The 27,167-nt window shown below is 36.1% G+C and overlaps 1 protein-coding gene and 1 long non-coding RNA gene across 3 annotated transcripts in view; one reads left to right on the top strand and one right to left on the bottom strand.

Annotated features, from left to right (window-relative positions):
* LOC122409782 (uncharacterized) overlaps positions 1-27,167 on the bottom strand; it is a 56,884-nt gene that overhangs the window by 6,491 nt on the left and 23,226 nt on the right. Inside the window, exons 1-3 of one of the 2 annotated variants that reach the window (XM_043417588.1) lie at positions 8,165-8,318; positions 6,803-6,863; positions 574-645 (exon numbers count right to left, since the gene is read on the bottom strand). In XM_043417588.1, the coding sequence (XP_043273523.1) occupies positions 574-645; positions 6,803-6,863; positions 8,165-8,174 (143 nt within the window). In that variant the 5' untranslated portion in view covers positions 8,175-8,318. Of the gene's footprint in view, positions 1-573; positions 646-6,802; positions 6,864-8,164; positions 8,319-27,167 lie in introns of those variants that run through there. The other variant, XM_043417580.1, reaches the window with a different exon arrangement.
* Positions 13,217-18,383, top strand: LOC122409799 (uncharacterized). Its single transcript, XR_006260764.1, has 3 exons — positions 13,217-13,233; positions 13,606-13,671; positions 18,367-18,383. It is a non-coding gene; the product is annotated as an uncharacterized lncRNA (long non-coding RNA).

Genomic DNA, 27,167 nt, shown 5'->3' with positions numbered 1-27,167 from the left:
GAATTACCAATTTCGAAGCGATTAGCGAACGATTTCTACCTTTAACAGACGAGAATCAATGTTCTTCGATGTTTCCCAATCCATTATCCTCACTCTCATTCCTGACGGATCGCATTCGGACGCTAATCCATTCCCAGTTGAAGGCGTTTCGTGCTCAAAACTTTTATGTATTTTCTACGTCAAATCGAAATGATTTATTTCGTTTTTTGTAGAGCGCTTCTCGACATTTATCCTGCAAATATTTTGAACAAACTCCGGAAATTTGAATCGGAGGAGAACCAATCTAATGAATTTCACGAAGAAAATTGTTGATATTCGGAACACACAATATTTTTTTCAATCCCATAAAAAAAAAAAAATTTGAAAAAAACCACAAATTGCAAAAAATAATATTTTACCCTGCAATCGTTCGTTTATTCCGATCTCGTGCCATGAAAAAAGGGCAAATAAAACGTACCACGAGTAATTTACTTCCCTTTACGACTGTGTGCACTCATAGACGATATCGAACGACAACTCGTGCATCGCCCAGTAACACTTTCTCTACCTTCATAAAAAATGCATCTCACGTACCTCAGACAAATCTGTACGAAAAGCGTGATGACCCACGTGATCTCGAGGAAGAATATCAGGCCTGAGGCAGCTCTGAAATATGATCAATAAAATCGAAATTGATATTCTCCATTTATAAATATTACTTCATCGACGAATGATACAAATAGACGTCGTAAATAACTATTTTCAAAGTGATCCGAAAGAACGAGTTTACCGTCAGCGATGAATAACGGTAAAGTTCAAGGTAAAAAAATCAATAGCTGATATTTTAAGGCAGAATCTATAAATGCAATTTTTTTACGATTCATCCAGAGAAATATATTTTTGAAATTCACTTTGTATAAATTTGAATTTTTTAGCTCCGAAATATGATAAAACTATTTGAAATGTACGAGACGTATCCCGAGCCATTTCACACGGCCGTACCTCGAAAATTCCACATTTTCCTGACAATTTTTTGAAGAATAGTACCCCATGAAATAAACATCCGCACGAATATTTCACAGTTTTATCTCACGTGCTTCAACAGTTACAGTGTTTCAAAAATATTCTGTTCTCAAAACTTTCAAAATGTACAAACGTCGACAACTTTTTTGAGTGATACTTTCACGAAATTGGGTGCTAAAGAAAATAACGACCAAAAATTTCAAAGATTTTTTCTTCCTCTTCAAAGTCTGTAGCCATTTTTTATGCTTTATCAAAATAAAGTTCTTTGGAACTGTCGATCAATAATTTCATTACTGACGGCAGTCCAATCGTGCATTCAAATTTCTATTCATTATTCAGAATAAATTGTTTAAATAAATTTTATGCTTCCGATATTGATGCAAATATCGGACTCATGATCCGTCAATGAAATTCAATACTCAGCTCACATAGTCTTCAATCGACGACTGTAATTTACATGATTTCTAAAATCAATTCCAAGGAAAAGTGTAATTTTTAATGAAGTTTGATGCAATTGAATCTGAGAATCGTTGTACAGGAGAAGAAATCGATTGAAATCGTGTTGGCAAATGTATTTTTTGAACTGGGACGACGTACAATAAATTTTGTAAGTAGGGAAGGTAAGTAGGCTATTTGAAGCGGCGTGTGATTGCCACCCTTGACTTCAGCTCGGATGGTGAGTGCGCGGTTTCAAATCCCTGCGCGAATTGTGAATACTATTTTCCGCACAACACCTGCGGGTAAAAATTCGTTTTCGACTAGGCGGGAAATAGAACTCTCCTGGATGCTCATGAAATGAATTTTTTTTTCTCCAATTGATTCGAAGAATCTATAACTTCATGAATTTAAATGATGCTGGTAACAAAAACTAGGTTCATTCGGGCGTGAGATAAAAGTATAAATATTCGAGAGGATATTCTAACGACGAAAATGAAAAATGACGAATATTTGCACAGAGAAAACGGATTCGTTTTGAATAGTAAAAATTACAAACAACATAGTATTTTTTGAATTTTTCAATTTTTCGTCCCTTAAATGCTAAACAGCTTTTTGTGGACAGCAAAAAGTGATGCACGTGAGAACTATATTTCGTTTTGTTTTCAAGTATTATTCATCATGTCAGACTAGTACTTACTAATCCGTGGAAATGTATTCTAAATCACAAATTTTTACGGTCAGCACTCTTGAGTCTTTTCCGAGATACTATATTCCTAGTATTTTCCTCTAGAATTTTCGGCCTCGTTTTCTCCGTATGATCAGAAAAATGAAAAATAACCCGGGCTACGACTGCACGTTATGGCCTGAAATACTTCATTGTTGCATAAACATTAGGGTGATTCGGAAAAAAATGTTTATTTTTTATCTCAAAGTCGCAAGTGATTGTGTTTATTACTTATTGAATGTCTATTACTTAATGAAAATATTAACTAATAAAAATAAATACGTTTTATTATTACGTTTTTTATTAAATACTAAATAATTTAATAATAATGTTCAGTATTGAATAATAACGGGTCCTTTTTTTCCTGCGATGGCGTATCCAAGATTTCCTTCTGGCATATTTTTCTGCTGTATTGAGACATTTGTAGGGTCAACGAAAATCATTTTTATTTTTCCCGAATAATTGGACTAATAATGAGAAAAGGAAATCAATGTATATTTTCTTGTCGCTATGAATAAATGTTAAATATAATATCACGAAATTTTTATTGAAAATTATTGAAATTAATTTTACAAAACAGATTCAGAGTTTTTGATAGTTTTTGTTATTGAACTTGAACTTTCTATCTTGCTTTTATAGCAATAAACATTTATATTTATGTATCAACAATTAAAAAAAAAAAAAAAAAAAAAGAAATCTGGAACATCGATTGATTTTAGAATTATTGTAATTAGTTATTTCTTTGATGTTTGATATTCATCAATTGGAACAAATCGATAAGAGAAGTTAACACGGTAGCGATTATCCCCATTTTGATTTTCGGCACCTCCACTTTCATCTTCATCCGTGTCACCTTGAAATTCATCTTCATCATCTTTCATTTCATCATCGTCTTCATCATCTTCATCTTTATCTTCATCATCTTCATCTTCCTTTCTGATGAGTTCGCCGTAGGGAATAAGCTTTTGAATAAAATAATTCACCGGTACAAAAACATTTAGAAGGTCTTCAAGAACTTTTAGATAATATGGCATATCGTCAGATTTTTCTGTGTAACTTTTTCCTAGTAAATCCTGATATAGAACGGGCAACCTGAGCAGGTCTAGGTCCTCTCGATTGAAGGGAAATTTAGTGAAAAACCAAATAGAATCTGAACATCCCGCAATAACACCATCAAACACGCGGGTCATGCCAGTTTTTACAATCGCATGCCAAAATAGATGTGAGTCGACCTATAAAGACTCACTAACAAGTACAACCGGCTTCAGTGATGTTTTGAGAAATTCTCAAAAAAATGTAATTACATGTCGCTCATGTAAAAATTTGTTGGCATCTTATCGGTTGCGGAAGTCCTGATTGAGGTACTGATTTTTGGTCACTCGCTAAGTGGTTCTAAAATCTTTAGCACGGCCTGTGATTGGTTACGCGCACCTGGTGGAGATGTTGGTTCCAGAGTGATTGGTCAGTGACGACGAAAACTGTGGTTTTCTGGGGTTTCGAATAACTAAAAAAACGAAGGTGATGCCGTTAAAAAAATCCAAAAGCACGTTGATTTTTTCCAGTTACTCTGAAGCGAAATTCAAGACCTTGAAAAAATAATAACCAACAAAAAACAATTTCTTTCCGCCAACAGCTCTTCTCATACTTTTATAGCTCCATTGAAATATAATTCCAAGTACTCGTGGAGCCAATTTTTGTATTCAAACTTATTAGCAACTCTTTTCATATGCTGATTTTTTTTATGGAAGCCAAGCATGCCTCTCGATAAGCACGAAGATAATTCCAATAGCAAAACGTAGCTACCAGAGCACTGAACAAAAAATGTCGTCCTTCAACAACAAAAGACGAAAACATAAACTGCGTTCGAAAGCAACTAAATGCACACGTACTAATCTCGTTCTGGAAACTCTATCATTGAGCACTAATCAACCCGACGCCATGATTAACCCAATTATCGTCGATCAGTTAACTGCTAATGACGCATATGCAGATTTTAAGGCAAAATTTTCATTCCACATGAAGTTATAACTGTATTCGAAAAAATTGTAATATGAAGAAGAAAGAAAAATATGAAGACAGTTATCGAGGTCAGTGATTGTAATTTGGCAAGATCCGAATGATGTCCGATCATCTGTCAAAACCATTGGATTGACACCGTGAAAAGTCTCGGTGATCCTCTGGAGTGAAAAATTCAGAAAAATGACATTTGAAGACAGAATCTTCAACAAGTTTCAACATCGGTTCCATCCCTACCCAAACAAGCCCAAAGAGACAAACACATACATACCTATACACAAACAAACCTAAACAGACAATCGCATACATCACCATACAAACAAACATTAAGCTTCGATTAATCCGTGATATATTCGTGATTTGCCTCCATATACTATATCGATGCGATTATTTTGTCATAATTATTTGTGGCCTTGTGAGATTTTGTATGCGTGATCTTTTGATGTTTAAAATAGTTATTAAATAATAAAGATTAAAGGAAAAAAAATAGATAGAAATGTTCACTGCCTACTGATGCTAAATATTTCCCAAACGCACACACAACCTGAACGGTGAGCCGGATCTCACCTGAGAGGAGGCCTAGATGCTTCTGTAGTTTCCTAGGTAATGAGGACAACACAATTATTTTTGTTTCGTGGGAGAAAGAAAAAACCAGCGGTAGAGAGAAGATCATCGATAAAAAAAGAACGAGATTAATTGAGAAAAATAAGGAAATCACAATTCTGGTATATTACTATTGGTTCATTTTTTTATTTCGTGATCCTCATAATCAAGGTTAATTTACGACTTATTAATTTAACTCAACTATAGAATGTAAGGTGCAAGGCATAGATAAATCTCAGCTCACACGGTTGTATCCATCTCAATGTCGAAACTCTATCTCACCGTGTGAGTCCGGTCTTGCACATCTCGTCATCTCAAATTTCGTAATTCTCTCTCAATCTCAAAATTGAATATGACTGATTCTCATCGAATTTCCTCTCCGATTCTCATTATTCTATCACATGAAATCATGCTTCTTCAATAATCGGTATGGATCAATAATATAATTTTTTTCAGGGATTACCAAATGAGCGATTCTAAGTTCCACACATAGATTGAAAATTTGACGTGTGATATTTTGTGTGCGTGATCTTTTGACGTGTGATATTTTGTCGTGGTGATATATTGTCTGTGATATTTTTTCGTGTGATATTTTGACTGTGATATTTAGACGTGCTACCTTCAACATCATATTCGGAAGAGGCACAGTGAGACTCCACAGAGGATTTTACTGCAATTCTCGGAAACTTGGATCACCAGAAACTGCTGATCGGAGTGCATTATAAATGCACGTAAAAAATAAAAGATTTTATTCTCTACAGCGTTTCGAATCGTTTTTGAATGATATTTTAAAAAATTATTCGTTCATCGATAAATACTCAATTGCACACTTACAAAGAATTTTGTTAATCCACATGCTTCCTTTGGCCAATCAATAAAAATGGAGAACAAGGATATTTGGCACAATCATCAGTTTTTCGATCATTTTCGATTCAAACTCTTTCTGGACCCCGAAAAAATAATTATAAATGCTTAAGGAAATAACGCAGGAAATAGGATTGAGTGATGAAAAATTGCCAAACTGCAGAATTTTAGATTTCAATGTAAAAATTACTGGTCCCAATTCTTGGAGTCCGAAATTTTGTAAGAATTCGAATTTAGCCGAAATTACTTTTCCACATCTAACATATCAGCCTCCTACACAACAAAAATCATTTTTTTATATAAAAATGTTTACGAGGATTGGAAAAAAAAAATTTTTTAAACCATTGAAACGACCTCTGAATTTTTTTCTCCTAAGCTCAAACTTCGAGGGAATCAACTCTTCGTTGAGTGCTAACTATTTTTATTCCGATACCAAAAAATCAATATTTTTTATCGTAGATTTTCACTAAAATTGAAGAAAATTATTTTCAAGTCGTTGCCGCCACTTCTAAACATTTTTTTAGAAGGCCCACATTTTGAGAACCTTTTAATTCTTCATAAAGTATTAACGTAATCACTTGCGTCTTGGAGAAAAAAAAATTTCGGAATCACCCTAGTAAACATATTCTAGAGATTAAACTCCTATTATTTATCAAATTGGTAGCAAGAGCAAAGCATGAAACGCGTCTTTGTGAACGCTCTCAGTAGACCTCGTGCACATCAATTTCTGTTGGCTTAGCAGACAGTTCTCGCTATGCGATTTCACTCTTCAAGGATTAGATAACATTGTGCTCTGAACCCTTGACTCTAGAGCAATCGTACTTTCAGTCAAGTATACCAATGGGCTAAGGCATTATAAGAGAAATGATTAGAATGTAAATTAAAATTGAGAAAGATTTTAGGGATAAATTTCGTCTCTATTGTAATCAGTAAATCAACATTATTCGTTCAAAGTTGAGACCAGCACAAAAGTCGTTAACTTTGTGATCATTTTACAAAACTATTTCGATGCAAAATCATTAAGCTTCATATTTTATTGCCAATGTACGCAGTTTTTTTTTCGAAATTTTTCGAAGAGTTCACTCATCCCCTCATCAAGAGATTTGATTCATTGCGTATATCGATTTACAAGCACATGCTGTGAATTTTCCTCACGTCACGTAAATCCCGATGACATGTCCGTGGAATGCAACATCAGCACCGACTCCGCACACGACTGAAACAAAAAACGCAAGTCTATATTACACCGAGAATAGATTGCCTTCCAACGATTCGTTCGGCTTATCAATTATGCACGTCGTCGCAAACTGATTATCCGAAGATTTCCATAAATGTCAAGGTATTTATTAATATACGAACGAAGAACAGAGTTTACGTAAATCGACGTCAATCGAAACTAAATAATTGGTATACAACTGGATAGTATACGTTCGACAAATTTGACGAAGCTTTGCCAACTAATTCCTTTCCTGAACGTGCTTGAACCCTTACTATAGTATTGTGTTGCATATCAATAGTGCAGAGTTAATCAGAAGCTCCGAGAAATGGTAAGATTAGCATGTGGCTTTTCATCAGCCCTTCGAAACTCCGTTACCAAATTCCTATTAATCACAAGTGGCGAATCACTCAGTAGATTTTAGGTGCAAAGTTTCATCGAATGAAGAAAATTTTAGTCGTACTTTTCGTGCAGGTTAATAATATTAATGGAAGTAAAAAATATCTAAAGTCAAAAACTCACTCAAAAATTTTTCACGGATTACAACATTATTTGAGTTTTCTGTTCGAGAGTTTTCGTCAAGGCCTTATATACACTTGCAGGGGGGCGAAAAAACGTGATTTTCTTGATTTGTTTTTCGACAAGAAAACAAATGTTTATTAAAAAACTGTGAACGACATTCATTAGTACATATGTTCATGTATTCCAGTAGCACTTTGTTTTGAGCATCAGTTGCGGTGGACATAACTAAAAATCTATTAATCCGATCCATGCCAAATTTACACCATTCATTTATTATAACAATAGCTTCGGCCCTGGACGAAGGATTTGTAAAAAATTTGATTTAAAAAAAATGGCGACAGTTTTAACAAAAAATTCATTTTTCGAGGTGCTAAATTTTTCGTTTTTTTGTTACAATTTTTTTCTCCAACAAAGTACGAAATTCTTCACCCAGAACCTAGCTATTATTATAATAATTAAGTGGTATAAATTTCGTATGAATCGGATTAATAGTTTTTTAGTAATCGCGTCCACCGTAAGCTATTTTTAAAAAAAAAACGATTCTGAGATAATCGCGTTCAAAGATTCCAGTACTAGACGACCGCGCGCACCGGACGGTCGGTTGAAATACCCATAGCTACGAATCTAATGCTCCGATATTTATGAAATTTCGTGAAAATATTCTTCAGACATTGTACTTGAAGAATATCTAATTAAAAAAATTTCGATTTTTCCGCCCATCACAAGTGTATACAAGGCCTTAAATATCGTGAATTATACAACCCCTGTGACGTTTACACCTTTGAACATCTTGCTCGTGGTCCACTACTCCTCGATATTCGTACTTCAATTTTTCATCGAAATGCTCTCGCCTCTTGTCACGTGCAGAGGACGGGAGGGGGGGGGGAGGAAGGAATTCAAAGGGCACGAGTGAAGATGCACGTATATACGCCGCGTATAGTATCGTTGTACGTATGCGAGTATATAATACCAGAATGTCTTGGAAGGCGGAGATTGCTGCATTCTGAATTCTGCTCCCACATTGCACCCTCGTTGTGTATTAAGGCGATATACACTCATGCTCTCCTGTTCAGCACATTTGTTCTTGGATTGAACTACGTGAGAATTTCACTTTTTTTTCTTACCTCACGAACTTATTTAATATTGTACGTGCCTCTTGTTACCGAGGGAAATACAATATTGTATTTTGGTCCATACACCGTTTTAACATTGCTTATTCGTTTCATGATCTCGTGAATTGTGAAAACTGTTTTTGGGAGTTTTCAAATGAAAATAAAACGAGCTCGAAAAGTTGTCGAAATTATTTGTGCGAGTACAAAAGGAATGAGGAATTCTGAGTGTATTTATTCTCAAGATTTTTTAAGCTTTTAGAAGAAAAATCTTTCTTCTCACATTCATCTTCTCATCTGCTGAGTATTTACTGTCGATTATTCAAGCTTTTCATCCACATTGTCTTTGATGTTCACTCATGCTTCCTCATCACCTGTATTTTTCTCATTATATACTCACATTTTTCCACGCACTTGGTCACTTCTATAACGGGTTTTGTCCTCTTAGTATTCTATCGATCGCAACTTCAAACTCTTTTCCTTTATTCTCTCCCAGCCAATTTTCCAGACCAGCTACCGGCTCATTCCCTGTTCGATTTTTCATTTGCCTACACCCATACGAGTGCCTCGAGTTTCCACTTTTCCCTTCGCAAATCCTAAATTTGTCCTCTTTATACCCCGGTTTTTTTCCTCTCGATATTTCCTCACACTATCCTGGCCAGGTTTCTTCTATACGTCCTCCTTCCAATATCCTAACATTTCTGTCTCATTCATCATTTTCTTACATAAACTGCCGCACATCTCGGTACATATATTATTCTGCAATTCATTCGAATTTCAAGATTTCATCTTCACTCGTCTCGTATTTTCGGCTTCAATTATTTTGCCACATTCAACTTCATCTGGTTCCTGAATTGTCGTCACCATTTCCGGTCTTACGGTGTTCATAGCTTCCGATAGAAATTACTGCCACTTCTTTCTTTCGACACTCCCCTGACCATCGATCCACGAGCGGTTTCATAAATTGAATCGTAGTTTTCCATTTTTCTGTCTTTTTCTCAACCTTCATTACGACCATTTCCTCTTATAACTTTGCGTGTTTTTGCGTGGATGATTGTCCATAAGGTACTTCTCTGTGTTCTCTTTTTTCCCCCACTTTCATGTTTCCATTCGAGGAAATAGCTTTCCATATACTAATTCGAGCTCAGCTTTAATCATGGTAACTACGAGCTCAGTCATTCAAATGATTCATTTTTATTCGTTTCGATTATTTCTTTACATATGCCATGCGAGTTGCTCAATAAAATCCGTCAGTTTTTCGCTAGACTATTGAACAAAAGTAACTCTTGAATAAAAAAACCTGGCAACTTGAGAAAGCGTAATATTGAATTGCAACTATTTCTCTCTCATGTCTTGGTGGTTAGTTAAGAAAGATAGCAAAGTGCTGCCTGCTTAATTGGTATAAAATCGAAATTTCAACGTTGCTCCTTGAGCCATTGAGACGAGCCAGCTTCTTCAGAAAATGAGGCGAGGGATGCAAATGCAATTAGCCCGGGCGACTTGTCACTTGAGGCGTGTTAAGTGTGCCCTAAAGGGAAGTAGACACGGATATAGGGGTCGCGGAAAGGGGTTAATTAAGACAGACGACTTGAAGAAATAACAAACCAAGACTATTGCATCCGAATTATTAAACGAGATTAAAAAATTACATTTTTTCTCCAAGTTAAAGCTACCATATGATTAATGAAAGCTTTGAATAAATAATGAGCACTAATTCACATTCTTCATTGAGCAATTTGTGCCTGAATACCAATTTCAACGTATATCGATCCTTTGACGTTGAGAAGTCATTGAACCAGTGTATCGAACCGATTTTTTGAGTGCATTTTCAAGGAAAGCATTAGCTGAGTACGCTGATAAAATAAGCTCAATTTAGAGGCACTCCGATCGAATATTAATCACTTTGAACGAAATTGAAAAAATTCTTTAACGATTATAATATTTCTCTGAATAATTGCTTTTGAATCGTGACACATTTGTCGTAATTGAACAGTTTTCATTCATTAGACTGCATAGAAATGATAAAAAGCCAGCGAAGAAACGAAGGTCTCTGAGCACTTTTCTCGATCTTCCATGTCACTCAACGTCACAACAAAAAGAAGCAACAAAAAGTCAACCATTCTTTGATTCATATCACGCAATAGTCTTGAGTATAATAAACTCTGGCACGTTATTCAAATACACTGGCTACGTTAAAATTGAAGTAGAATTTTATGTACACAGTATTGTTGGTTTCCTTTTTTTTCTTTATTCGCCATGGAAATATTTGTCTATTGAGTGTGCGATGGGGATGAATAGTAAGAATGTTGAAAGCTTGCAAAATATAAGGAGTAAAGAAGAATGCTTCGTATCCTGTGGAGCTCGAGCGTGCACGCGACAAAAGCTTTAAGAGGCATGTCGAGCCCTCTGTTTGCTCACAGTGCATAGAATTCAAATGTCTCTCGTAACTGCATATTGCAGAGAGGAAAGCTGTGAAATGGCATTGTTATTAAAATATTAAGCTCAACTTATAAGTGAAAATAAAAAATAATATAACAAATGAAATTGAAAAAACGAAGACAATTTGAGATCGCAAAATTCCTAAGAATATCCACTCTACAAAAACAAACATCACCACCATTTTTTCCCAACTGTCACAACTATTTCTACCATTTATATTTTAATGATAAAGCGACGAGAGAAAAAAGAAATCATCGATGAAAAATAATTAAGGAGGGTGATTTCATTTCATACTTTTTTATTACCCCTAACTTTTGCATCCTACACGAAAAAAAAAACTATTTTTGTACTCGGGATACCAAAGTTATAGTTCTATTTCCAAATGAAAGTAATTGAATATACGAATGGCCAAGCGCTCGACAAAACCCCGCCAAGATAAATCGATTGACCCATAAAGAAAAGAAACTTTCATTTCGAGCGTCTTCGTTACATGCGTATATATATACGATACGTAATACAATAGATAGCATCAAGAAAATTAAGTGAATTGAGGGGAAAATTATCAACAACTCCTCCGGACCATTTGAGTCGAGTATTTTGTTTACAAAAGTTCATACAATCGTGCAGGGAATGGATAGTGAAAGACTGGCATGGAGAATTTTTATTTTGCTGTCAACTCATGCCAACTTGGACACAAAATGTCGATCCTCGAAATCAGGAATCGTTGTCTGGTTTTCAAGAATCAGTAAATACATTCACGAGATTGTCATTCATTTAAATACTCGTTACACACGGAGACAATTATATTGGTAATATTCAGCGTGAAATTCACTGTAAAATTAACCGCGAATATATTTGACTGCGGAGACAAGTCTATGAAAAATATTTATTCCAGTAAGGCGCCATAAAATTTTTAATATTTTGCTAAATTTTCAGTTTTATAATAGTAAATATTGCCGGTAGTAAAATTACGGTACGTATACTAAAATTTACAAAATATTTAATGAATTTTACAGTGCATCACCGTGACGTCAAAATTTACTAAAAGCTCCGGTAAAAGTTCCTACAGTGAATAGTGAATATTATTAGTTTTTATAGAAAAATTTAATTTCTTTCCTATAATAATATCATCATGAATTGCGGCTCGTCACCGCACTATCGGTACTCGACGGTGGTTTTTCAAATTTAATTCTCTCCGTGCACCACGTCCGTTATCTATTCTTGGATGAATGTTTTTCGAAAAGTTCGTAGCCTTCGCAAATAATCATTTGGATAAGTGCACGTGCGGCTGTGCGAGAGTGATTTTAGGAGATTTGATTTTTATATCGTTGCATTGGACTTTGCTATTCATACGTTTTTTTCAAAAGCTACTTTTCCAGTCGTTTCGCTACCGTTGCATCCGTAGCACTCAGCAAGTATACACAAAAGATACGAGAAAGGGTTTCACAAGCGAAAGAATATGCTTGGATTTTTTTCTCTCTGTTTTGTTTCATACTCGCTGCTTCAATAAATATTCTCTCACACTAGATTATTTTTATTTTCGAAAGTCACCCAAGTTACCTCTCACTGGCTTGCACACACTTTTCCTTCGCTGCCTGTGCACATTTGCATTTCATCTTCCAATGTCTCTCGCATAATTTAATTTTCATATTATTAAATTCCATCAAGTGATGAACTGTCACAGATGCGTATATGCTCTAATGGCTTATAACGGATAGCACGTGTTCTAGTAGTGAGCGATGGCAAATGGAATTTTTCCAAATTTCATAAATTATTATTTACGTTATTTCAATTTGCACTCGAAAATCATTCCAATAATTGCTTCGAGGCTACTTGTAATCTGCGCTCACATTCAATATGTACGAATATCCAATTGAAATCGTTGCATAAACCGTGGTATGATTAAAATTCGTTATTTGAATAACGGAGATGACTTTATTTTATCAAATATTCATTCCATCAATATGAAATTACTTTGTATATTTGATGGAGTTGAAATTTTAGGTGAACGAACTTTTGCCAATCTCATTAAGGATCAATTAGTGTGTCGTTAATCTACGAATTGACTTCCCATATCATCATTATTCATGGAGATCAACGAGCGTTGACCAATGTAAATCAACGGCGAATATCCGAATCTATGTAAATTGTAATAATCGATCGAAATTCACTGGATATCGGACTGCTATACATAATTCCCTCGTTTCGATGGCTCCGACCTCAAGCAAATGCGATTGCTCCGTCGTCGAGATTAACCTGTGTCAGACGAAACGAGGGAAGGGAGGAAGAGTACAATTCAGGTACAATTCTGATTGCCGGAACATGATTTCCGTTAAATCATTTCCCTACGGTTCGATATTCGAACCAAAGCATTGTAGATTGTACTTCATACGCATTTATGTTCGTTGAAATAGAGTCGGACAATCGATTAGTGATCGTTACTAATTTTATAAATACGAACTGAATGCATGTGCACCGGAAGTACATGAAACTTTATCATTAAAAGCTCCCAATACCGAAAAATCTTGAGAATACCTCAATTCTAAAATAAGTTTGTCGAATATTTATTGAGAAAGAAAAAAAAGTAAAATTACTTTTTCCTCCTCATTCATATTCACCGATGCAACCATAATTTTATAACTTAACAGGGAATCTCATATTTGTTATTTTAGAGTGTGTGGATGGATATTTTGCAGACCTGTAACGAAGCGAGTGGGGTTGGTTCAACTTTTCCTGAGGTAAAAGGTATTTTTAATCATCGGGTACAATTAATTCAATTTCTTTAAGAGAGCTCCAATAAACCAGGTAGTCTCAAACAGGCACTAACGCAAAGTATGAAACATTGAAAATTAAGGTTACGCGATTAAAATTAATTAAATTAGCTATTTTAGGTAAATAATTGAAAATTGGATGAAATTTTTACTCAACATGATCAAAGGCATTATATTGGTTCCTCAAATACGGAATTTCTGAAATGGGGACGATGAAGATACGAATTGAATGTTGCGCTCACGAGATTTTATGCCCCGATCTTGTAGTCTTGGAGCTTGTTCCAAGCTTTTTTAGGCACGTGTATTTTCTCGGGGAAGGACTAAATCTTTAATAGTCTCAACATCAATTCATGTGTGAATATATACTCTTAGTACCCTGGCGTGATGTGGCATATTTTTATTCTATCAAGGTCTTAACTTTTTATCGTCGACGTTATAAAATCGAGACAATCGTAGGTGGATGCAAAAGCGATTAAACCCTTTCCAAGACTCCGATATGCATGCATGCAGTAGCTAAATATTCCTCAATGTTTCTTCCTTTATGTACAACAACGGGAAAATAGATAATATTTCTTTTCGGAATGAGAAACGATAAAATCGTTTATTTCCCTTAGGACTCGTATTAAGAAAGTGGTATGAATTGGAACAACCCATAAATTCTATTTCGAAAAATATAAATTTCGAGATGATTTTGCAAATGAATTTTTCTAGTATCTCCAGAAAATACGAAAAGAAATAGGACATTCTTCGAATGAAAAATATTCCAGGGAAAGTAAAACATCGACGAAATGGTATTGCAATTTTCCTAAAACATACAGTCAATTTGATTTTTAAACACGCTACATTGTCATGCATTTCCAAATGAAACACAAGTTGCATAAGGATAAAAATAAACAACGTCGATTAATTAATTGATGTTATCGGAAGATTTTTTTCTTCATTTAACTGCAACGTTTTCGGAGAGAATGAATCTGCAATTTGATCTAAAACTATTTTATTCGTTCAATCATGTTTAATTAACCTCGTGGTGATGATCATATTGACACCCCGTAATGCCGTATTTCGTAGTTCCAATGACTTTTCTTCTCAGTGCATGTTTCCAGAATATTCATTATTTTTATTATGAAATTTCGAAGCACCAGCATTATTTTCAAGTATATTCGATATTTCGTTGAAAATATTTCAACGGATCGAATGTATTCGTGCCAGTATAATAATTAGTCCAATCCGTCACGATTTTTCCCGCACGTCAATGCACATACGCATAAAATTTCCTTTGCAAATTCCCTGAAATCAACAATTTTCCAGATTCACTGTCCACCCTCATTTCATTGTGCTCTGCTGGCAGCTGTATATTCACGTTCCCATATCTCCGGCTATAAAACTTTGATGGGAATTTGAGTCACGCGCAGAGCGAATACAATTCATAGCGAAACGTATAAAGAGCCGAATGAAACGACATGGAAAGCTCGTAGAAAAACGTATCCTCTCTATACACTATTTCAAAAACATATTTATTATTAAACCGAAAGTTTTTCGTTATTTCGTCAAACTATACATGAATCGTAGCACTCGGTATATTTGCACAAAATCTCGCTTATCGTGGTTAGCGAGAACGGTCCCAGCTTTAATCACAGATCGCTATTGTGTACAATGTGGCAAAGTTAGGTGGAGTGTAACGTATTTGTGCCGGATGTACTTGCACCTTCTGTTCTCTCCTTTGGTCGTACAAGAATATGGTTTTCGAGGACGATTGAAAATGATTGCTGCAAACACGTCTTCCGCACGATCTTTGTCCTTTGGAGTACGATCGAATAATTACTCTGCTAAATATACCTTAAGAAAATTCGATAAAGCATATATGCATAAGTTCACACGTGTGTATGGGTCTATTATATATGGCGCGTGGTATAAAGGGATTTAATAGAGAAAAAACACTTTTAGCCGCGTGTCTGGCATTATTTTCCAACGTCAAGTTCGATAAAGCTCTGGAGAGTACTTTGTGATCGTCCAGCCCGATAATATAATTTAAGGGTGTGCGCGTGTCTGTGTGTGACGTAACAGACTGAAAGCTGGCGCGTCGTGTAACCTCTGAGACGTTGTTACTTCGCCTGATACACCTTCGAGCATCTAGCACGTATTCGCGTTTTTATGTATGTACAATAAATGTGTGTGTGTGGGTGTATCTGTGCATAAACCAAGCTTGGAGCGCTTTAACTAGCAATAAAATTGCTAATCTGATGAGATAAATCTCGAGGGGGCAATCTGGGCCTCTTATTTACAGACCGGAAACGTCATTCACCTGGTGCAATTGTGAATCTGCGAAATCGATATGAGAAAGTACCCAATTAAATTTCACCGTTTGCATAGTTTCTTGGCTTTTATTTTCGGCGCATATAATCATTACTGTGGGCTCAGTTCGCTTTGTTTGATAAAGTTGAACATTCTTACGAATTTCGTCATCGATTTCGTACGTGTGCAAATAGAGAGGAAAAAAAGCAATTTTTACCAATGGCGCAATGAGCCTTCTGCCCAGCAACTTCAACTGATATTACTGTGTGCAAATGCACTGCTGGCTCGTCAGATTTCACTATAGTACGACGTATACGATTTCAAGTAGTAATCGTAAACTTAAAGCACTGGGAATTCTGTTTCCTGAATTATTCATATTGCACATGTAACATTGCTCCATCAAACGAGAATTTTCCGAAGTAATTAAAATCCTGATTAAACAATACGAAGGAAACAACGAGTTTAACAGTGAAACTTTTTTTTACATTATCATGCTATTCTATAAATGTACCAATGAAGCCCATGTTTTATCACTCAGTCATGAAATAATCATTAGAGTAGAACTCATTAGATATCATCATGAAATAATCATTAGAAACCAGTGATGCCCAAACTTCGCTATTTTTGTATCGAGATACGTAAATAATACTCGCTGCAAATGTATTTAGTAGCGAATATTTTATTTCGCTATTTCGAAACATATGCAGCGAGTAACGAATTTAATCTCGATACTCGCTCCAAATGTCCACAAATATAGCTACAAATATATCGATACTCCCTACAAAATTTCTTCGCTACTTGCTCCAAATGTATTGAGTATCGAGATCGAATTACCCGCTATAAATATATCAAGTTTCGAAATTTTCCTCGCTGCTTGCTACACATGTATCGAAGTAACGTCACAAGTTTTGTTACTCGATACTTTGGTAGCAAGTAACGAGTATCGATCGATACATTTTTTGAACATCACTGTTAGAAACTTAGTTATTAGGAATTATGAAAGGAATGGAATTCTTCGACTCTTCGTATTGAACAAAAAAATAGAATCTCAGACGTTCATCGAAGTACAGCAATTTCTGATCGTCAAGAAAAAAAAACCTTTTTTCTACTCTTATATTTGGCATGTACTTGATCAATTTATGAACAATAAATTGACGATACAATGAGTCCAAAACGTACAGTACAGCGGTTGACTGGCAGCTTTTTTTGGTTTTTACAAGATTGAGCTTTGCAAAGAAAATCTCTCTCGGGATGTCGTTGGAATTTCGATTACCTCGAATCGGAAATAGATATCCCATGACTGGACGATGTTGTCGTTCCTTTCTGATCGATGTTCAACATGTTTGCGTTTGATATTGCGCTCCACAAAATATTTATAGCATAGTTGATACAGCCTGACAACAAAGAGTCAATCTATAGTCGTTTTTTCTCGAATAACCCCACGAGAAAGAAAACACTCGAGTTACCGATGAGAGAATTCCGCGAACAAGATATTCCTCTACACATTGTTTTTCCGAAGAGAAGTTGGACGGTCGTTGAACTTTGCAAGAGCACTGTATAAGGACGAGTCTTTTTCTTGCTTTGATACGTGAAAATTTTCATAAGGTCGCTAAAAGCTTTTTTACCCAACCTTCATTGCGATTCTTATTCATGAGTGAAGAAAAAACTTTACTAGCTCGTGGACACTCGAATGCATGTGAGGGTGGTGAATGAGTGGCTCCATCCCCTAAGGCCCTCCCTTTTGTCTGTCGTCGCATGACCGAGAGAGAATAAATAACAATTAATCTTCGTTTCTAAGAGGGTACGCACGAAAATGAACGTGCAAAATGGTGTCGTGTCTGTGACGCTAAAAGAACGAAATGTATTTTAGCACTGTCGTGGATATTTAAACCTTGCGATCGTCCTATATGCGAATAAATTTTTGTGTATTTTCGTTTTCAGACACTTTTTTACGCAGCAGCGTGTAAAAAAAAAATGAAACGTCACTCTCCCCGGCGGATCTATCCTCAGAAGAGTATTTTCTTCGGAATATGTTTTTTCACTTTTTTCTGTCATGAAACAAATACCTATTCGTCTCTCGAATATTCCGACCCGCTGCTCTCGGTATATTTTCTTTCTAAATTCATACCGGAAACTATGGAAAAATATGGAGTTATTTTATAGTTCGATTATTGAGATCAAAATACCTCTGACGTTAGAATTCGATTTATAGCCAACTTCCTCGTGTACAAATTTACAAGCATGCATAAAAAAGTCTAAGAATATTCGAATACCGGATCACTCGCAAGAAAAAAAAAGCGCCAGAGAGTGGAGAAGACCCTCCCATTCGAATTTTAGGTTACACATGAGATAAAACAAAATGTTCCTCAGGGGAGACAGGAGTTTTCAACGCGATGGAAAAAGGGATGGAGGTATGGCTCGGATGGGCTTGAGAAAAGTGAATGTTGCTGGAGCATGGCTGAGTGGATGAAGCACCAGGATAAAGAGATGGCACTTATTAGACGTTTCGTTGCAGCAAATGCAAATTAGGTATCACATTTTTTTCAGCTTTAACTGCTCCGCTTTCTGCTTCATCCTCGTCTCTTTACTACGCCTGGATAAATTTGTGAATACAGGCATACCGCTTATATTCATAACTTTTTTCTTTTTTCAAGATCTCTTTTTCCCGGTCGGATCTCCTTTCGTATACATATCCTTTTGAATGTTTTCATTCGACCATGGAAACCTGTTTTTCGAAACAATGATGGTAGTTTTTGTAAATTTGAATAACTCTGCAGCAAAATATATTGAAATATTTTCGAAATATTCTCTTATCGAATCTTAACTAGAATTTCATGCTGCGTATTTTCTTCGTAAATTTTTGAATTTTTAATGCAATACGAATAAAGTACGTTTATCAACGATGCATTAAGTGAATTGAAAAGACTGAAGTGAAAAAGACTCGAAAAGGTGAATCGTCCATTTGCGGAACACCCGCCATTGAATGAACAAAATGATTTGTTGAATATGGAGATAGACTCGAACAGTCATTTATCTTGATTGATGAAGACTATTTAGGGTTCTTTCATCTGAAAATATTGAAATTCAAGATAATTGTGTACTAAGGATAAAACCAGAACTCACAATACATTTTTATTTCGAAGAAATCATATAGATTCATGACAACGAGTACATTAGAATTATAAATCCAACAAGGTCTTATAAAATCGATAAATAAACTCCAACTAGAATTTTGTAAGATGACTATAACACGAGCAAACGTAATAATCGTGGTGTGATTTTTTGCATGGGTATATCGCTAACTAATAACTAAGTAATTAAATCAGACACGATTATCTTACGAGTGATCAAACTTAATTTTAGTAAATCATCAATTATAAAGCGGCAATATTCATACTATGGATAATAAACGTCAATTATACAATAAATCGAACATTTAAAAATTTTGAACATGATTAAAAACGAATAATCTCATTTAATAGCGAGTCAAAGTATAGTATTTATTTTTTTCTGAAGTTTTTAAAATGTTCACGCGCGCAAAAAAAATAAAACATTCAACCAGTCCGTTTTCCGGGAAATCGCAACAGTAGACCGGGTCTCAAATGTTTCCAGGCTTGTTATCAATCAAAGAATTACGATTAACGAAAAGTTTCAATTAATATAAGAATAAAATTGTCCAATCTTCAAGTTCAACCACTATTTAATTGTGTAATAATTAAAAACACATGAAATCCGTGAGTGTTCGTATGTCGAGTCAAATTTCCTAACTCTTCCCATTGCATGAATACAGGGACGTCTTTTCATTGAATAAATGACTGATGAATAATTAAAAATATTAATATGATTCTATTGTTATTTTGATATTAATATCTGTTACAATATGTATTTTTGCATTAATGTTAATTACTCCTTATCAATGAAAATAAATGAACAAAAATAGTAGGCATCAGTGAAAGCTGTGACGTTGAATATGAGTGTTCTTTCAATGGATCAAGTGTTCGGTCATTGGGATTTCGTGTACAACGTTTCTTTTTGCTAATTTCCGGAAAATTCATCGACAAAAAGGAAAAAAATTGTATACAATATTCAATTCGTCTTTGAACAATGAATGCGTGTTTTCGTGTGTCTTTACACATTATCTCCCACTTTAATGTCAACACAGTTCGCGCATGGCTTACGTGTTCCTTCAATGAGCAGTTCACTCTAACAGTTTATTTTTCTTTTTTTTTTTTTGGTAAGAGGATAAATCGTGATTGTGCTTGATATTATATTAGGATGAAGAATATTAAAATTGAATAAAAAACTAAAGTTTCACTCCTAAAACAATGTTAATTGAAAAACCATGAAATTTTTCGTCACAATATTTTCGGAGATGACGTATTTTACCTCGATCTCTCCTACATACGATTGGCGAGGAACTCGAAATGTGTTTTCTCATATGTTACAGGTTTTGCGATTCCCTTTTCAATCCTTTCATTTCTCAACGACGAGCATGTTCGACGTTTCTTAATGGAACAGAATATCAACTTTAATATAATCCATCGATCCGTATCTTGTACTCACGATAAAAAAATCCTGGAAACAATCACAGCAGAATTGCATTGAAATCGAAGATTTTTATCTATTTACCAAAGATATGAAAATTTTAAGTATCCTTTGAAGCTTTTTTGCTCTTCCTGTCTCTCTTCCGCTTTTTATATTACAGTAACTCTATCACGAATATTTTCGGAATTCGTATTCAACGGTCACATCGATATCCGGGTGCACCAGGGGACAGCGAAGATATTTTGCACGAGGGAGAAAACCAGCTGAATTGCAACCTTCAATGCGAAGAGAAAAACTGAGAAAACGAGAAAGAAAAGCTCGATCGTGTTGAATATATTGTCACGGAATAGAAGAAGGAGATGAAGGGAGGAAGAGAGAGAGAGGGGATTTTATTCCACTGTGACAAATCGGAATTAAATTTTCGATAAGAAAACGAAGTTCTTGAGGCGCGTTCATCTTACTTCTTCCGTGCGTCTTCAACTTTTTTATTCGTCGCTATAACTCATTTTACATAATTGTGTAAGCTCCCTCTCGAACCCCCGAGCCATCCCGGTTACTTCTCTCTCTCTTTCTCTCCATTTATACCGAAGTAATTCTATCGGAAGTAGACGTCCTACGCCTGGCATATCGCGTTAAGTAGAAAAAGCTTCGAGCCCAACCTGTCGATCGACGATTCAACGAATCACATTGAATCTGCACAATTTCTTTCGCCACGTGGAGATCTTTTATTGCAGGAAACATTTTATTTTTCGTGGCGAATGAAAAAAAAACATCACCTCGTAGCACAGTGGCTGAAGTCTCAAAATAATCTTTCGCAGTTGATTGAAATAACATTTTCAAAACTCTCACTTCCGTTTCGTGAAAAGCTCTGATCAAGGTAGTTCATGCACGAAACTATTTAAAGTCTTGAAATTTATGCAGAGTTTAAATGGGCAGTCGACTGACATGCATATCAAATTTTAAAGAGTAATTTTAAAGAAAAACGAAAGGATTTTAGGGACTATGCGTAAAAAATCGTTCATCTTTTAACGAATGAACGCTTCTCACGAAGTCTATGAAAAAGTACAAAATAATAATGAAGAATATAATGAAGGTTTGGGAGAAAATTCGAGACGAGTGTGTTCCTAGTAAAAAAGATGTATTACGTTAAAGATTATACAAAATTAGTAAAATAAGCACATTTGCTTATTTCAACATTTTGTTTCTTCTCTGCTTGGCCCTTCCCTGTCATAGTAACACTGTTTTCTTGATCCATTTCCCTTTGCGCTCTCTAATTCGATTTTTAACATAAAGTATTTTAGCCAGGGACGGATGAAATGTCAGGTTCAGTCAGTGATGGATCCCCGTTCAATTAATGGCTTGTAATTAAATTCGCCAAAAGATAAGTTGAAAAAATGTATTTACAATTTCGAATTAATAACTTTGACAACAATTTAAAGTGATAATATCTTTAATTAGAAAGTAAAAATCGACCCAATTTAGACATCCATAAAATACGATCCTACGGGCATGTTCTACCTTAAATAAGTGCGCCGGAAACGCACTCTCGAACACGTGTTCGTAATGACTTTTTCATTAGATTGATCCTCCAGCGATGCCTTGAGAAATGAACAACTTCGTCTTCATATGCAGAAGATAGAGTTACTCAAAGTAGCTCCCTTTCATCGAAATAGCCTAAGGGAATTTCAATATTGTATGCATGTGTGAATTGTACAATATTATTCAAAGTATATACATGCATGCTTTCAATTTTTGGTGTCCCACTTGGATTTGAGCCAGACGAGTCTTTTGAACGAAGAACCCAACGACAGGAAAGTCCACTCCCATCAAGATACGTTGGTGGAACGGAGACTTTGTCCCAAATAATGCACGTAGATATACATATACTATTGTTATATCGTAAATGTTAACATAGGTATAGAGGAGGAGAGAAGTGGATAACTCAGTCCGCCACGAGTACAAAGGCTTTGTACGTTCTCACTATAATGAACGCTTTTCATTCGATTTTCAACGGCACTGCGCTCCAATTTAACAGTTAACTTCCTACTCTGTGAATTACCCTTACCTTTGCCGATGCTACACAAAACGTTTTCTTAAAAAAAAAAAAACGAGCAATCCTTCGATACATTCACCTTTGAAACATCGCGGACCCCCTTAACCGAGAAGTTATTATTTTTGCATTCCCGATATCCGTTTCTCCTCTGTGTACATTCGTTCTTACTTTATCAAAAGAAGTACGAAATTTGAACGAAACTTATCGAAAGGAACGAAACGTGAACCCACTGTCCAAAACTAATTTCCCTCGGCTCGGCACGACTTTGACTGGGTCCTGCGTACGGGTCTCACGTACTTGGTGGTGATGAAGAGCAAGCAAGAAGTAAAAGCGACAAGAAAAATAAAAAAAAATTACTCCCATCATTACTCATGGAACTAAATACGATCCGAATTCCACTATAACTACGACGACAAAGAAATATTTTTGTGATGCTGAGTCGAATCCAAGATTCTGACTCGTTTGGTATTTCCACAATGGAATTGTAAATTCTTTGTGACACTGAATCACATCATTCCGCGGAAAAAGACGACCGGAAGTGCGCCGTGGCTTTGTACCCCAGGACTCCGGACCACCCCAAGAAAAAATGTGGAAGAAATGTGGAAATACGAAAATATGAAATAGAAGGTAAAAAATGAAAAAAACTATGCGCCCTCGACAAATCCGACCTCGATTTTCTCTGAACATCGAATCATTGGAAATCTTATATTTCCAAAGAAAAGAGAAAAATTTGAATGTCCGCCACGAATCAGAATGGCTTGGGATATTTTTATCCGAGCTCCTTTTCCACTCCGAACTACCAGTCGTATTTCCCGTTTTCAGAATTCAATCATAAACTGAATCTTAGAAATGAATCATAAAAAAACCTTAAGTTCCTTTTTCCAGTTCTTGTACTCCGCTTTTTTTTATTCACTAGCGTCGCTTTAAAGGGCATCCGAAGAGTGCAAGCGTCATAACTTTCGTTCGGATGGATTCTGCTCTACTCCTCAAGAGATCCAGACTACTTTTCTCTCAATCCACTCTCACATCTTTGATGCCATTTATGTGTTAGACACGTGTACACTTTGGCCGCGAAGAAGGCACCCGTTAGAAAAGCATCAACGTCAGATACTTCTCATTCCACGCTGATGGAATACGTGTACGAAAGAGAGGGGGGAGAATGGGAGCGACGCCACGGCCCCACTAGTGACACCGACGAATATCATATTTATTTATATGGAGAAATAAATATATACATTTTGGAAATCGCCATCGGAAAATATGCTCCGTGACAGGATGCTAACGTCGCACGCACTCTCTCATTTCCCAAGGCACTTCAAAAGTTGCCTTTCCATACGAACTCTCGCGTCATATATTCTCTCCAACTTTATGCACTGGGAGTATATAACACGTTCGAAAAAGCTTTTCAATCGATATTCGACCCATCGGCAATCGACTTCAATGCCGTAGATAATGCTTTTCCTGTGTATAGATATCGCAAGTGGAATGTTGCCTACTATTTCATATATTTCGGTTCAAGAGAATCTGATTTCCGGTTGGAGATTCATTGCAATTTCTTTGATGCTGAATACAATCACGGGATAACGTGATTTGCGATGGTATGCGCTTTCCCCATGGACCTGACGACGGCTACGGGCAGAGAATTCATTAGGTTTGTCCACTGGCATGAACAACTGCGATTTCAAAACGTGCGAGCCTCATATTTTCACATTTCTTTCCAATACTTGAATAAATATTTTAGGACAAATGCAAATCCTGCAGGAATAATGTTTCGACTTTAGGGAACCTAGCCTAATTAGATGCAGGCAAAAAAGACTATTTTCACGAATTTTTTTCACCGGTATAAATTATAAATATGGATATAAAAAGTGTGAGGTCTGAACAATACACTCTTAAAATACACGAAACTTTTTATTTATTTTTATTTTACTCAATTTTCGTACAAAAAAATGGGGAAGAAGACAGGTTCAAAAAAAATGGGTGGGCCCTGTTGTTGAAATCTCTGGAATGGATGATCGAAGAAAAAAAGGGTTTTTAGATCCAGTCGGTAAATGGCTATAACGCGTATCAAATGATTTTTCATTTTTTGCATCGCTTTTTGCAAAAAAAAAGAGTTCCACTCGAAATTTCAAAATTCTTATGATACGCGCCATAGCCGTAAAGAAGATGCGGTAAAATTTTGGTGAGAATCGGTTGAATAGTTTCGGAGATTTAATCAACGAATGCACTCGGTCTGCTCAGATCTTTATAAAATTTTAGTATGATACTTTTAAATATGTATATTTTCAAGCAATGCAATAAAAAAAAATCGATTTTTCGAAAATTCTAACTAAGGTAGTCCCCTTAATGTTCTCTTTCGATGGATTACGAGAATATTGTAAGGGCCTCTCTCCGCCACGTTACACCGATTCAACTGTATACGCTCTTGAAATCACCCTCATGAGAAGGCGAGAATGATTTTTGCCAAGAGATACGGGCTGCTGCGAGAGAACGTGTGCATAGCTGGACACATCCGTTTGTTTTGTAGGCAAGTGTGAAACGGCAAAACGCAGGTGAGAGAGGAGTTATGTGTTACAGGATTAGGTGTGGAACCACCGCCTCCTCCTCCTGCTCCACCTTCTCGCTCGGTGTACCAGAGCACGACGTTTATGTTCCAAGAACAAGAGAAGCATTACTCAAATACCGCAGGAGCTATATAGCTCAAAAACGAAAGAGACGAGCGCACACACACAAAGTGAAAAGAGCAGGAATGAAGGATGGGGGGGGGGGGAGGAGGAGAAGAAATAAATGAACACAGACGTCCGCTTAGTATAGTGTAATATATTTTTGGATATATAAATGAATGAACCTTCACGAGGACATAAAGTTCCTTGGTTATAAAACTATTGGTCAACGTAACTCGAAATCCAAGGTTATAAGAGCGCACGTTCAAACATCAAATACCCTCGTTGCCAGGAACGCGTCGAGGGTTCACTCGGTATTAAAGGTGTGATAGAGCAAGATATAAAGTCGTATTAAAGTTATATATGTCATGCCACGATTTTCCGACACGTCTGAATCCTCTGGAGAATTGAGAAAGCACCATACAGCTATCGCATCCGATCTTTAAAGAGCATTTCTACCTGGAACAATTCGAATGGTTTGCGACTAAGCTACCTCTCTATTTTCCGATATAAATTGTAAACGTTTCATTTCAGTATTATCTTCATTAACACAGCTCACAGTATCGAGGACTCGCGATAGACCGTTTGTTACATGAAATTGTCACGAAATATGGACGGAGACGAAAATAGAGAGGAAGGAAGGGTATTTGAAAAGGAGGATAAATGAAAGGAGAGCTTTTGCTACTTTTTTTTGTATGAAACGTAATGATTATTAATCCTGTTATATTTATTTGAAATGGAAAAGATCCTCGACCGGTAGCAATCGTGGGAGGCAACTGTCTGCAATCCACAATCCTTTTATTCTGTCCTGACTCCCCAATCACGCAAACAAATAAGCTGCCCTCTCGGTGGTCTCCCTGCTTCATTCTCGCAGGCTTCTTCCATCTTCCATCGTACTTTGTTGCTTCTTCACGCTCCAGCTACATACAAAGTGATTTAAACAAAGTATCCAGCATTTCTTTCGACGCGTTTACCTTGCTTCTTTCACTCGAATGTCCCTTTTCTCCATCTGTGCTCTCGTGATTGCTTTGCAGAGAGATCGCTTTCAAAGAGGATGAAAGTGCTCTCGTGAATGCGTATCCATTGGCTGCTTTTTCTTGTCGGCATCTTTTTTTGCTTCTCATCATTTTCTTCTATTTCGCAGCGTGATCGTATCGCGCAACGCCTAACCGTCAAAACGAACTAGACATTTGTCAACCGGTGAAAAATGTGTTGCCATTTTAACGTCAAAGACCTAAATTCAACGCCCGCGCTTACTCCCGACTAGGCGCTTCTCCTTCCGGCGTTGCTTGTCATATTTTCTTGACATTCCATGATAATAACGCGTCGCGTTGCAACAGCAAAAGTTCCTTTCAACGCCTCTGCCAGGTGGATACATGGAATATGTATATTAAAGTTGAGCTTATAAAGCGTTCACGCTAATGTAACTGGGCAAAGCGTCTACGAGCACCCAGGTATTTCCTTTTCCCTCCACTATTGCAAATTCTCAACGTTACATCGCTAAATTCCAGCATCTCAAAACTTTGAGGGTGCGCGGAAACATTCTACTCGCTATTAAACTGCTTTACCGACAACTATGTTGTTTATAGATATAACAACGACCAACGCCATCCATCGGCGCCCTTCATTCAATAATATTCATTAGTTTAACCTTGTTACTTAATTACACGCTGGAACTGATCGGGCTCAAAACATAAAGAACAACCTTTTCCATCAGTCATTGTTAATATCTGCGAGGAGCAACGACGTCCAACAATTATTTGTCTTTTGATTGTCCATAAACGTTCAAAAAATTTCATCTTTTATTAGCAGATCCCATTTATATTGGGATCAATATTAAGGAGTTTCGGTACAAAAGTCTAAATGTTAAGAAATTGATGAAATTTGGTGATAATGTTCTTCAACATCAA

The sequence above is a fragment of the Venturia canescens genome, chromosome 1 (assembly GCF_019457755.1).
Source record: "Venturia canescens isolate UGA chromosome 1, ASM1945775v1, whole genome shotgun sequence".
Lineage (NCBI taxonomy): Eukaryota > Metazoa > Arthropoda > Insecta > Hymenoptera > Ichneumonidae > Venturia > Venturia canescens.
Note: the sequence above shows the minus strand (reverse complement) of the source record. Positions and strands in the feature narration are given on the sequence as shown.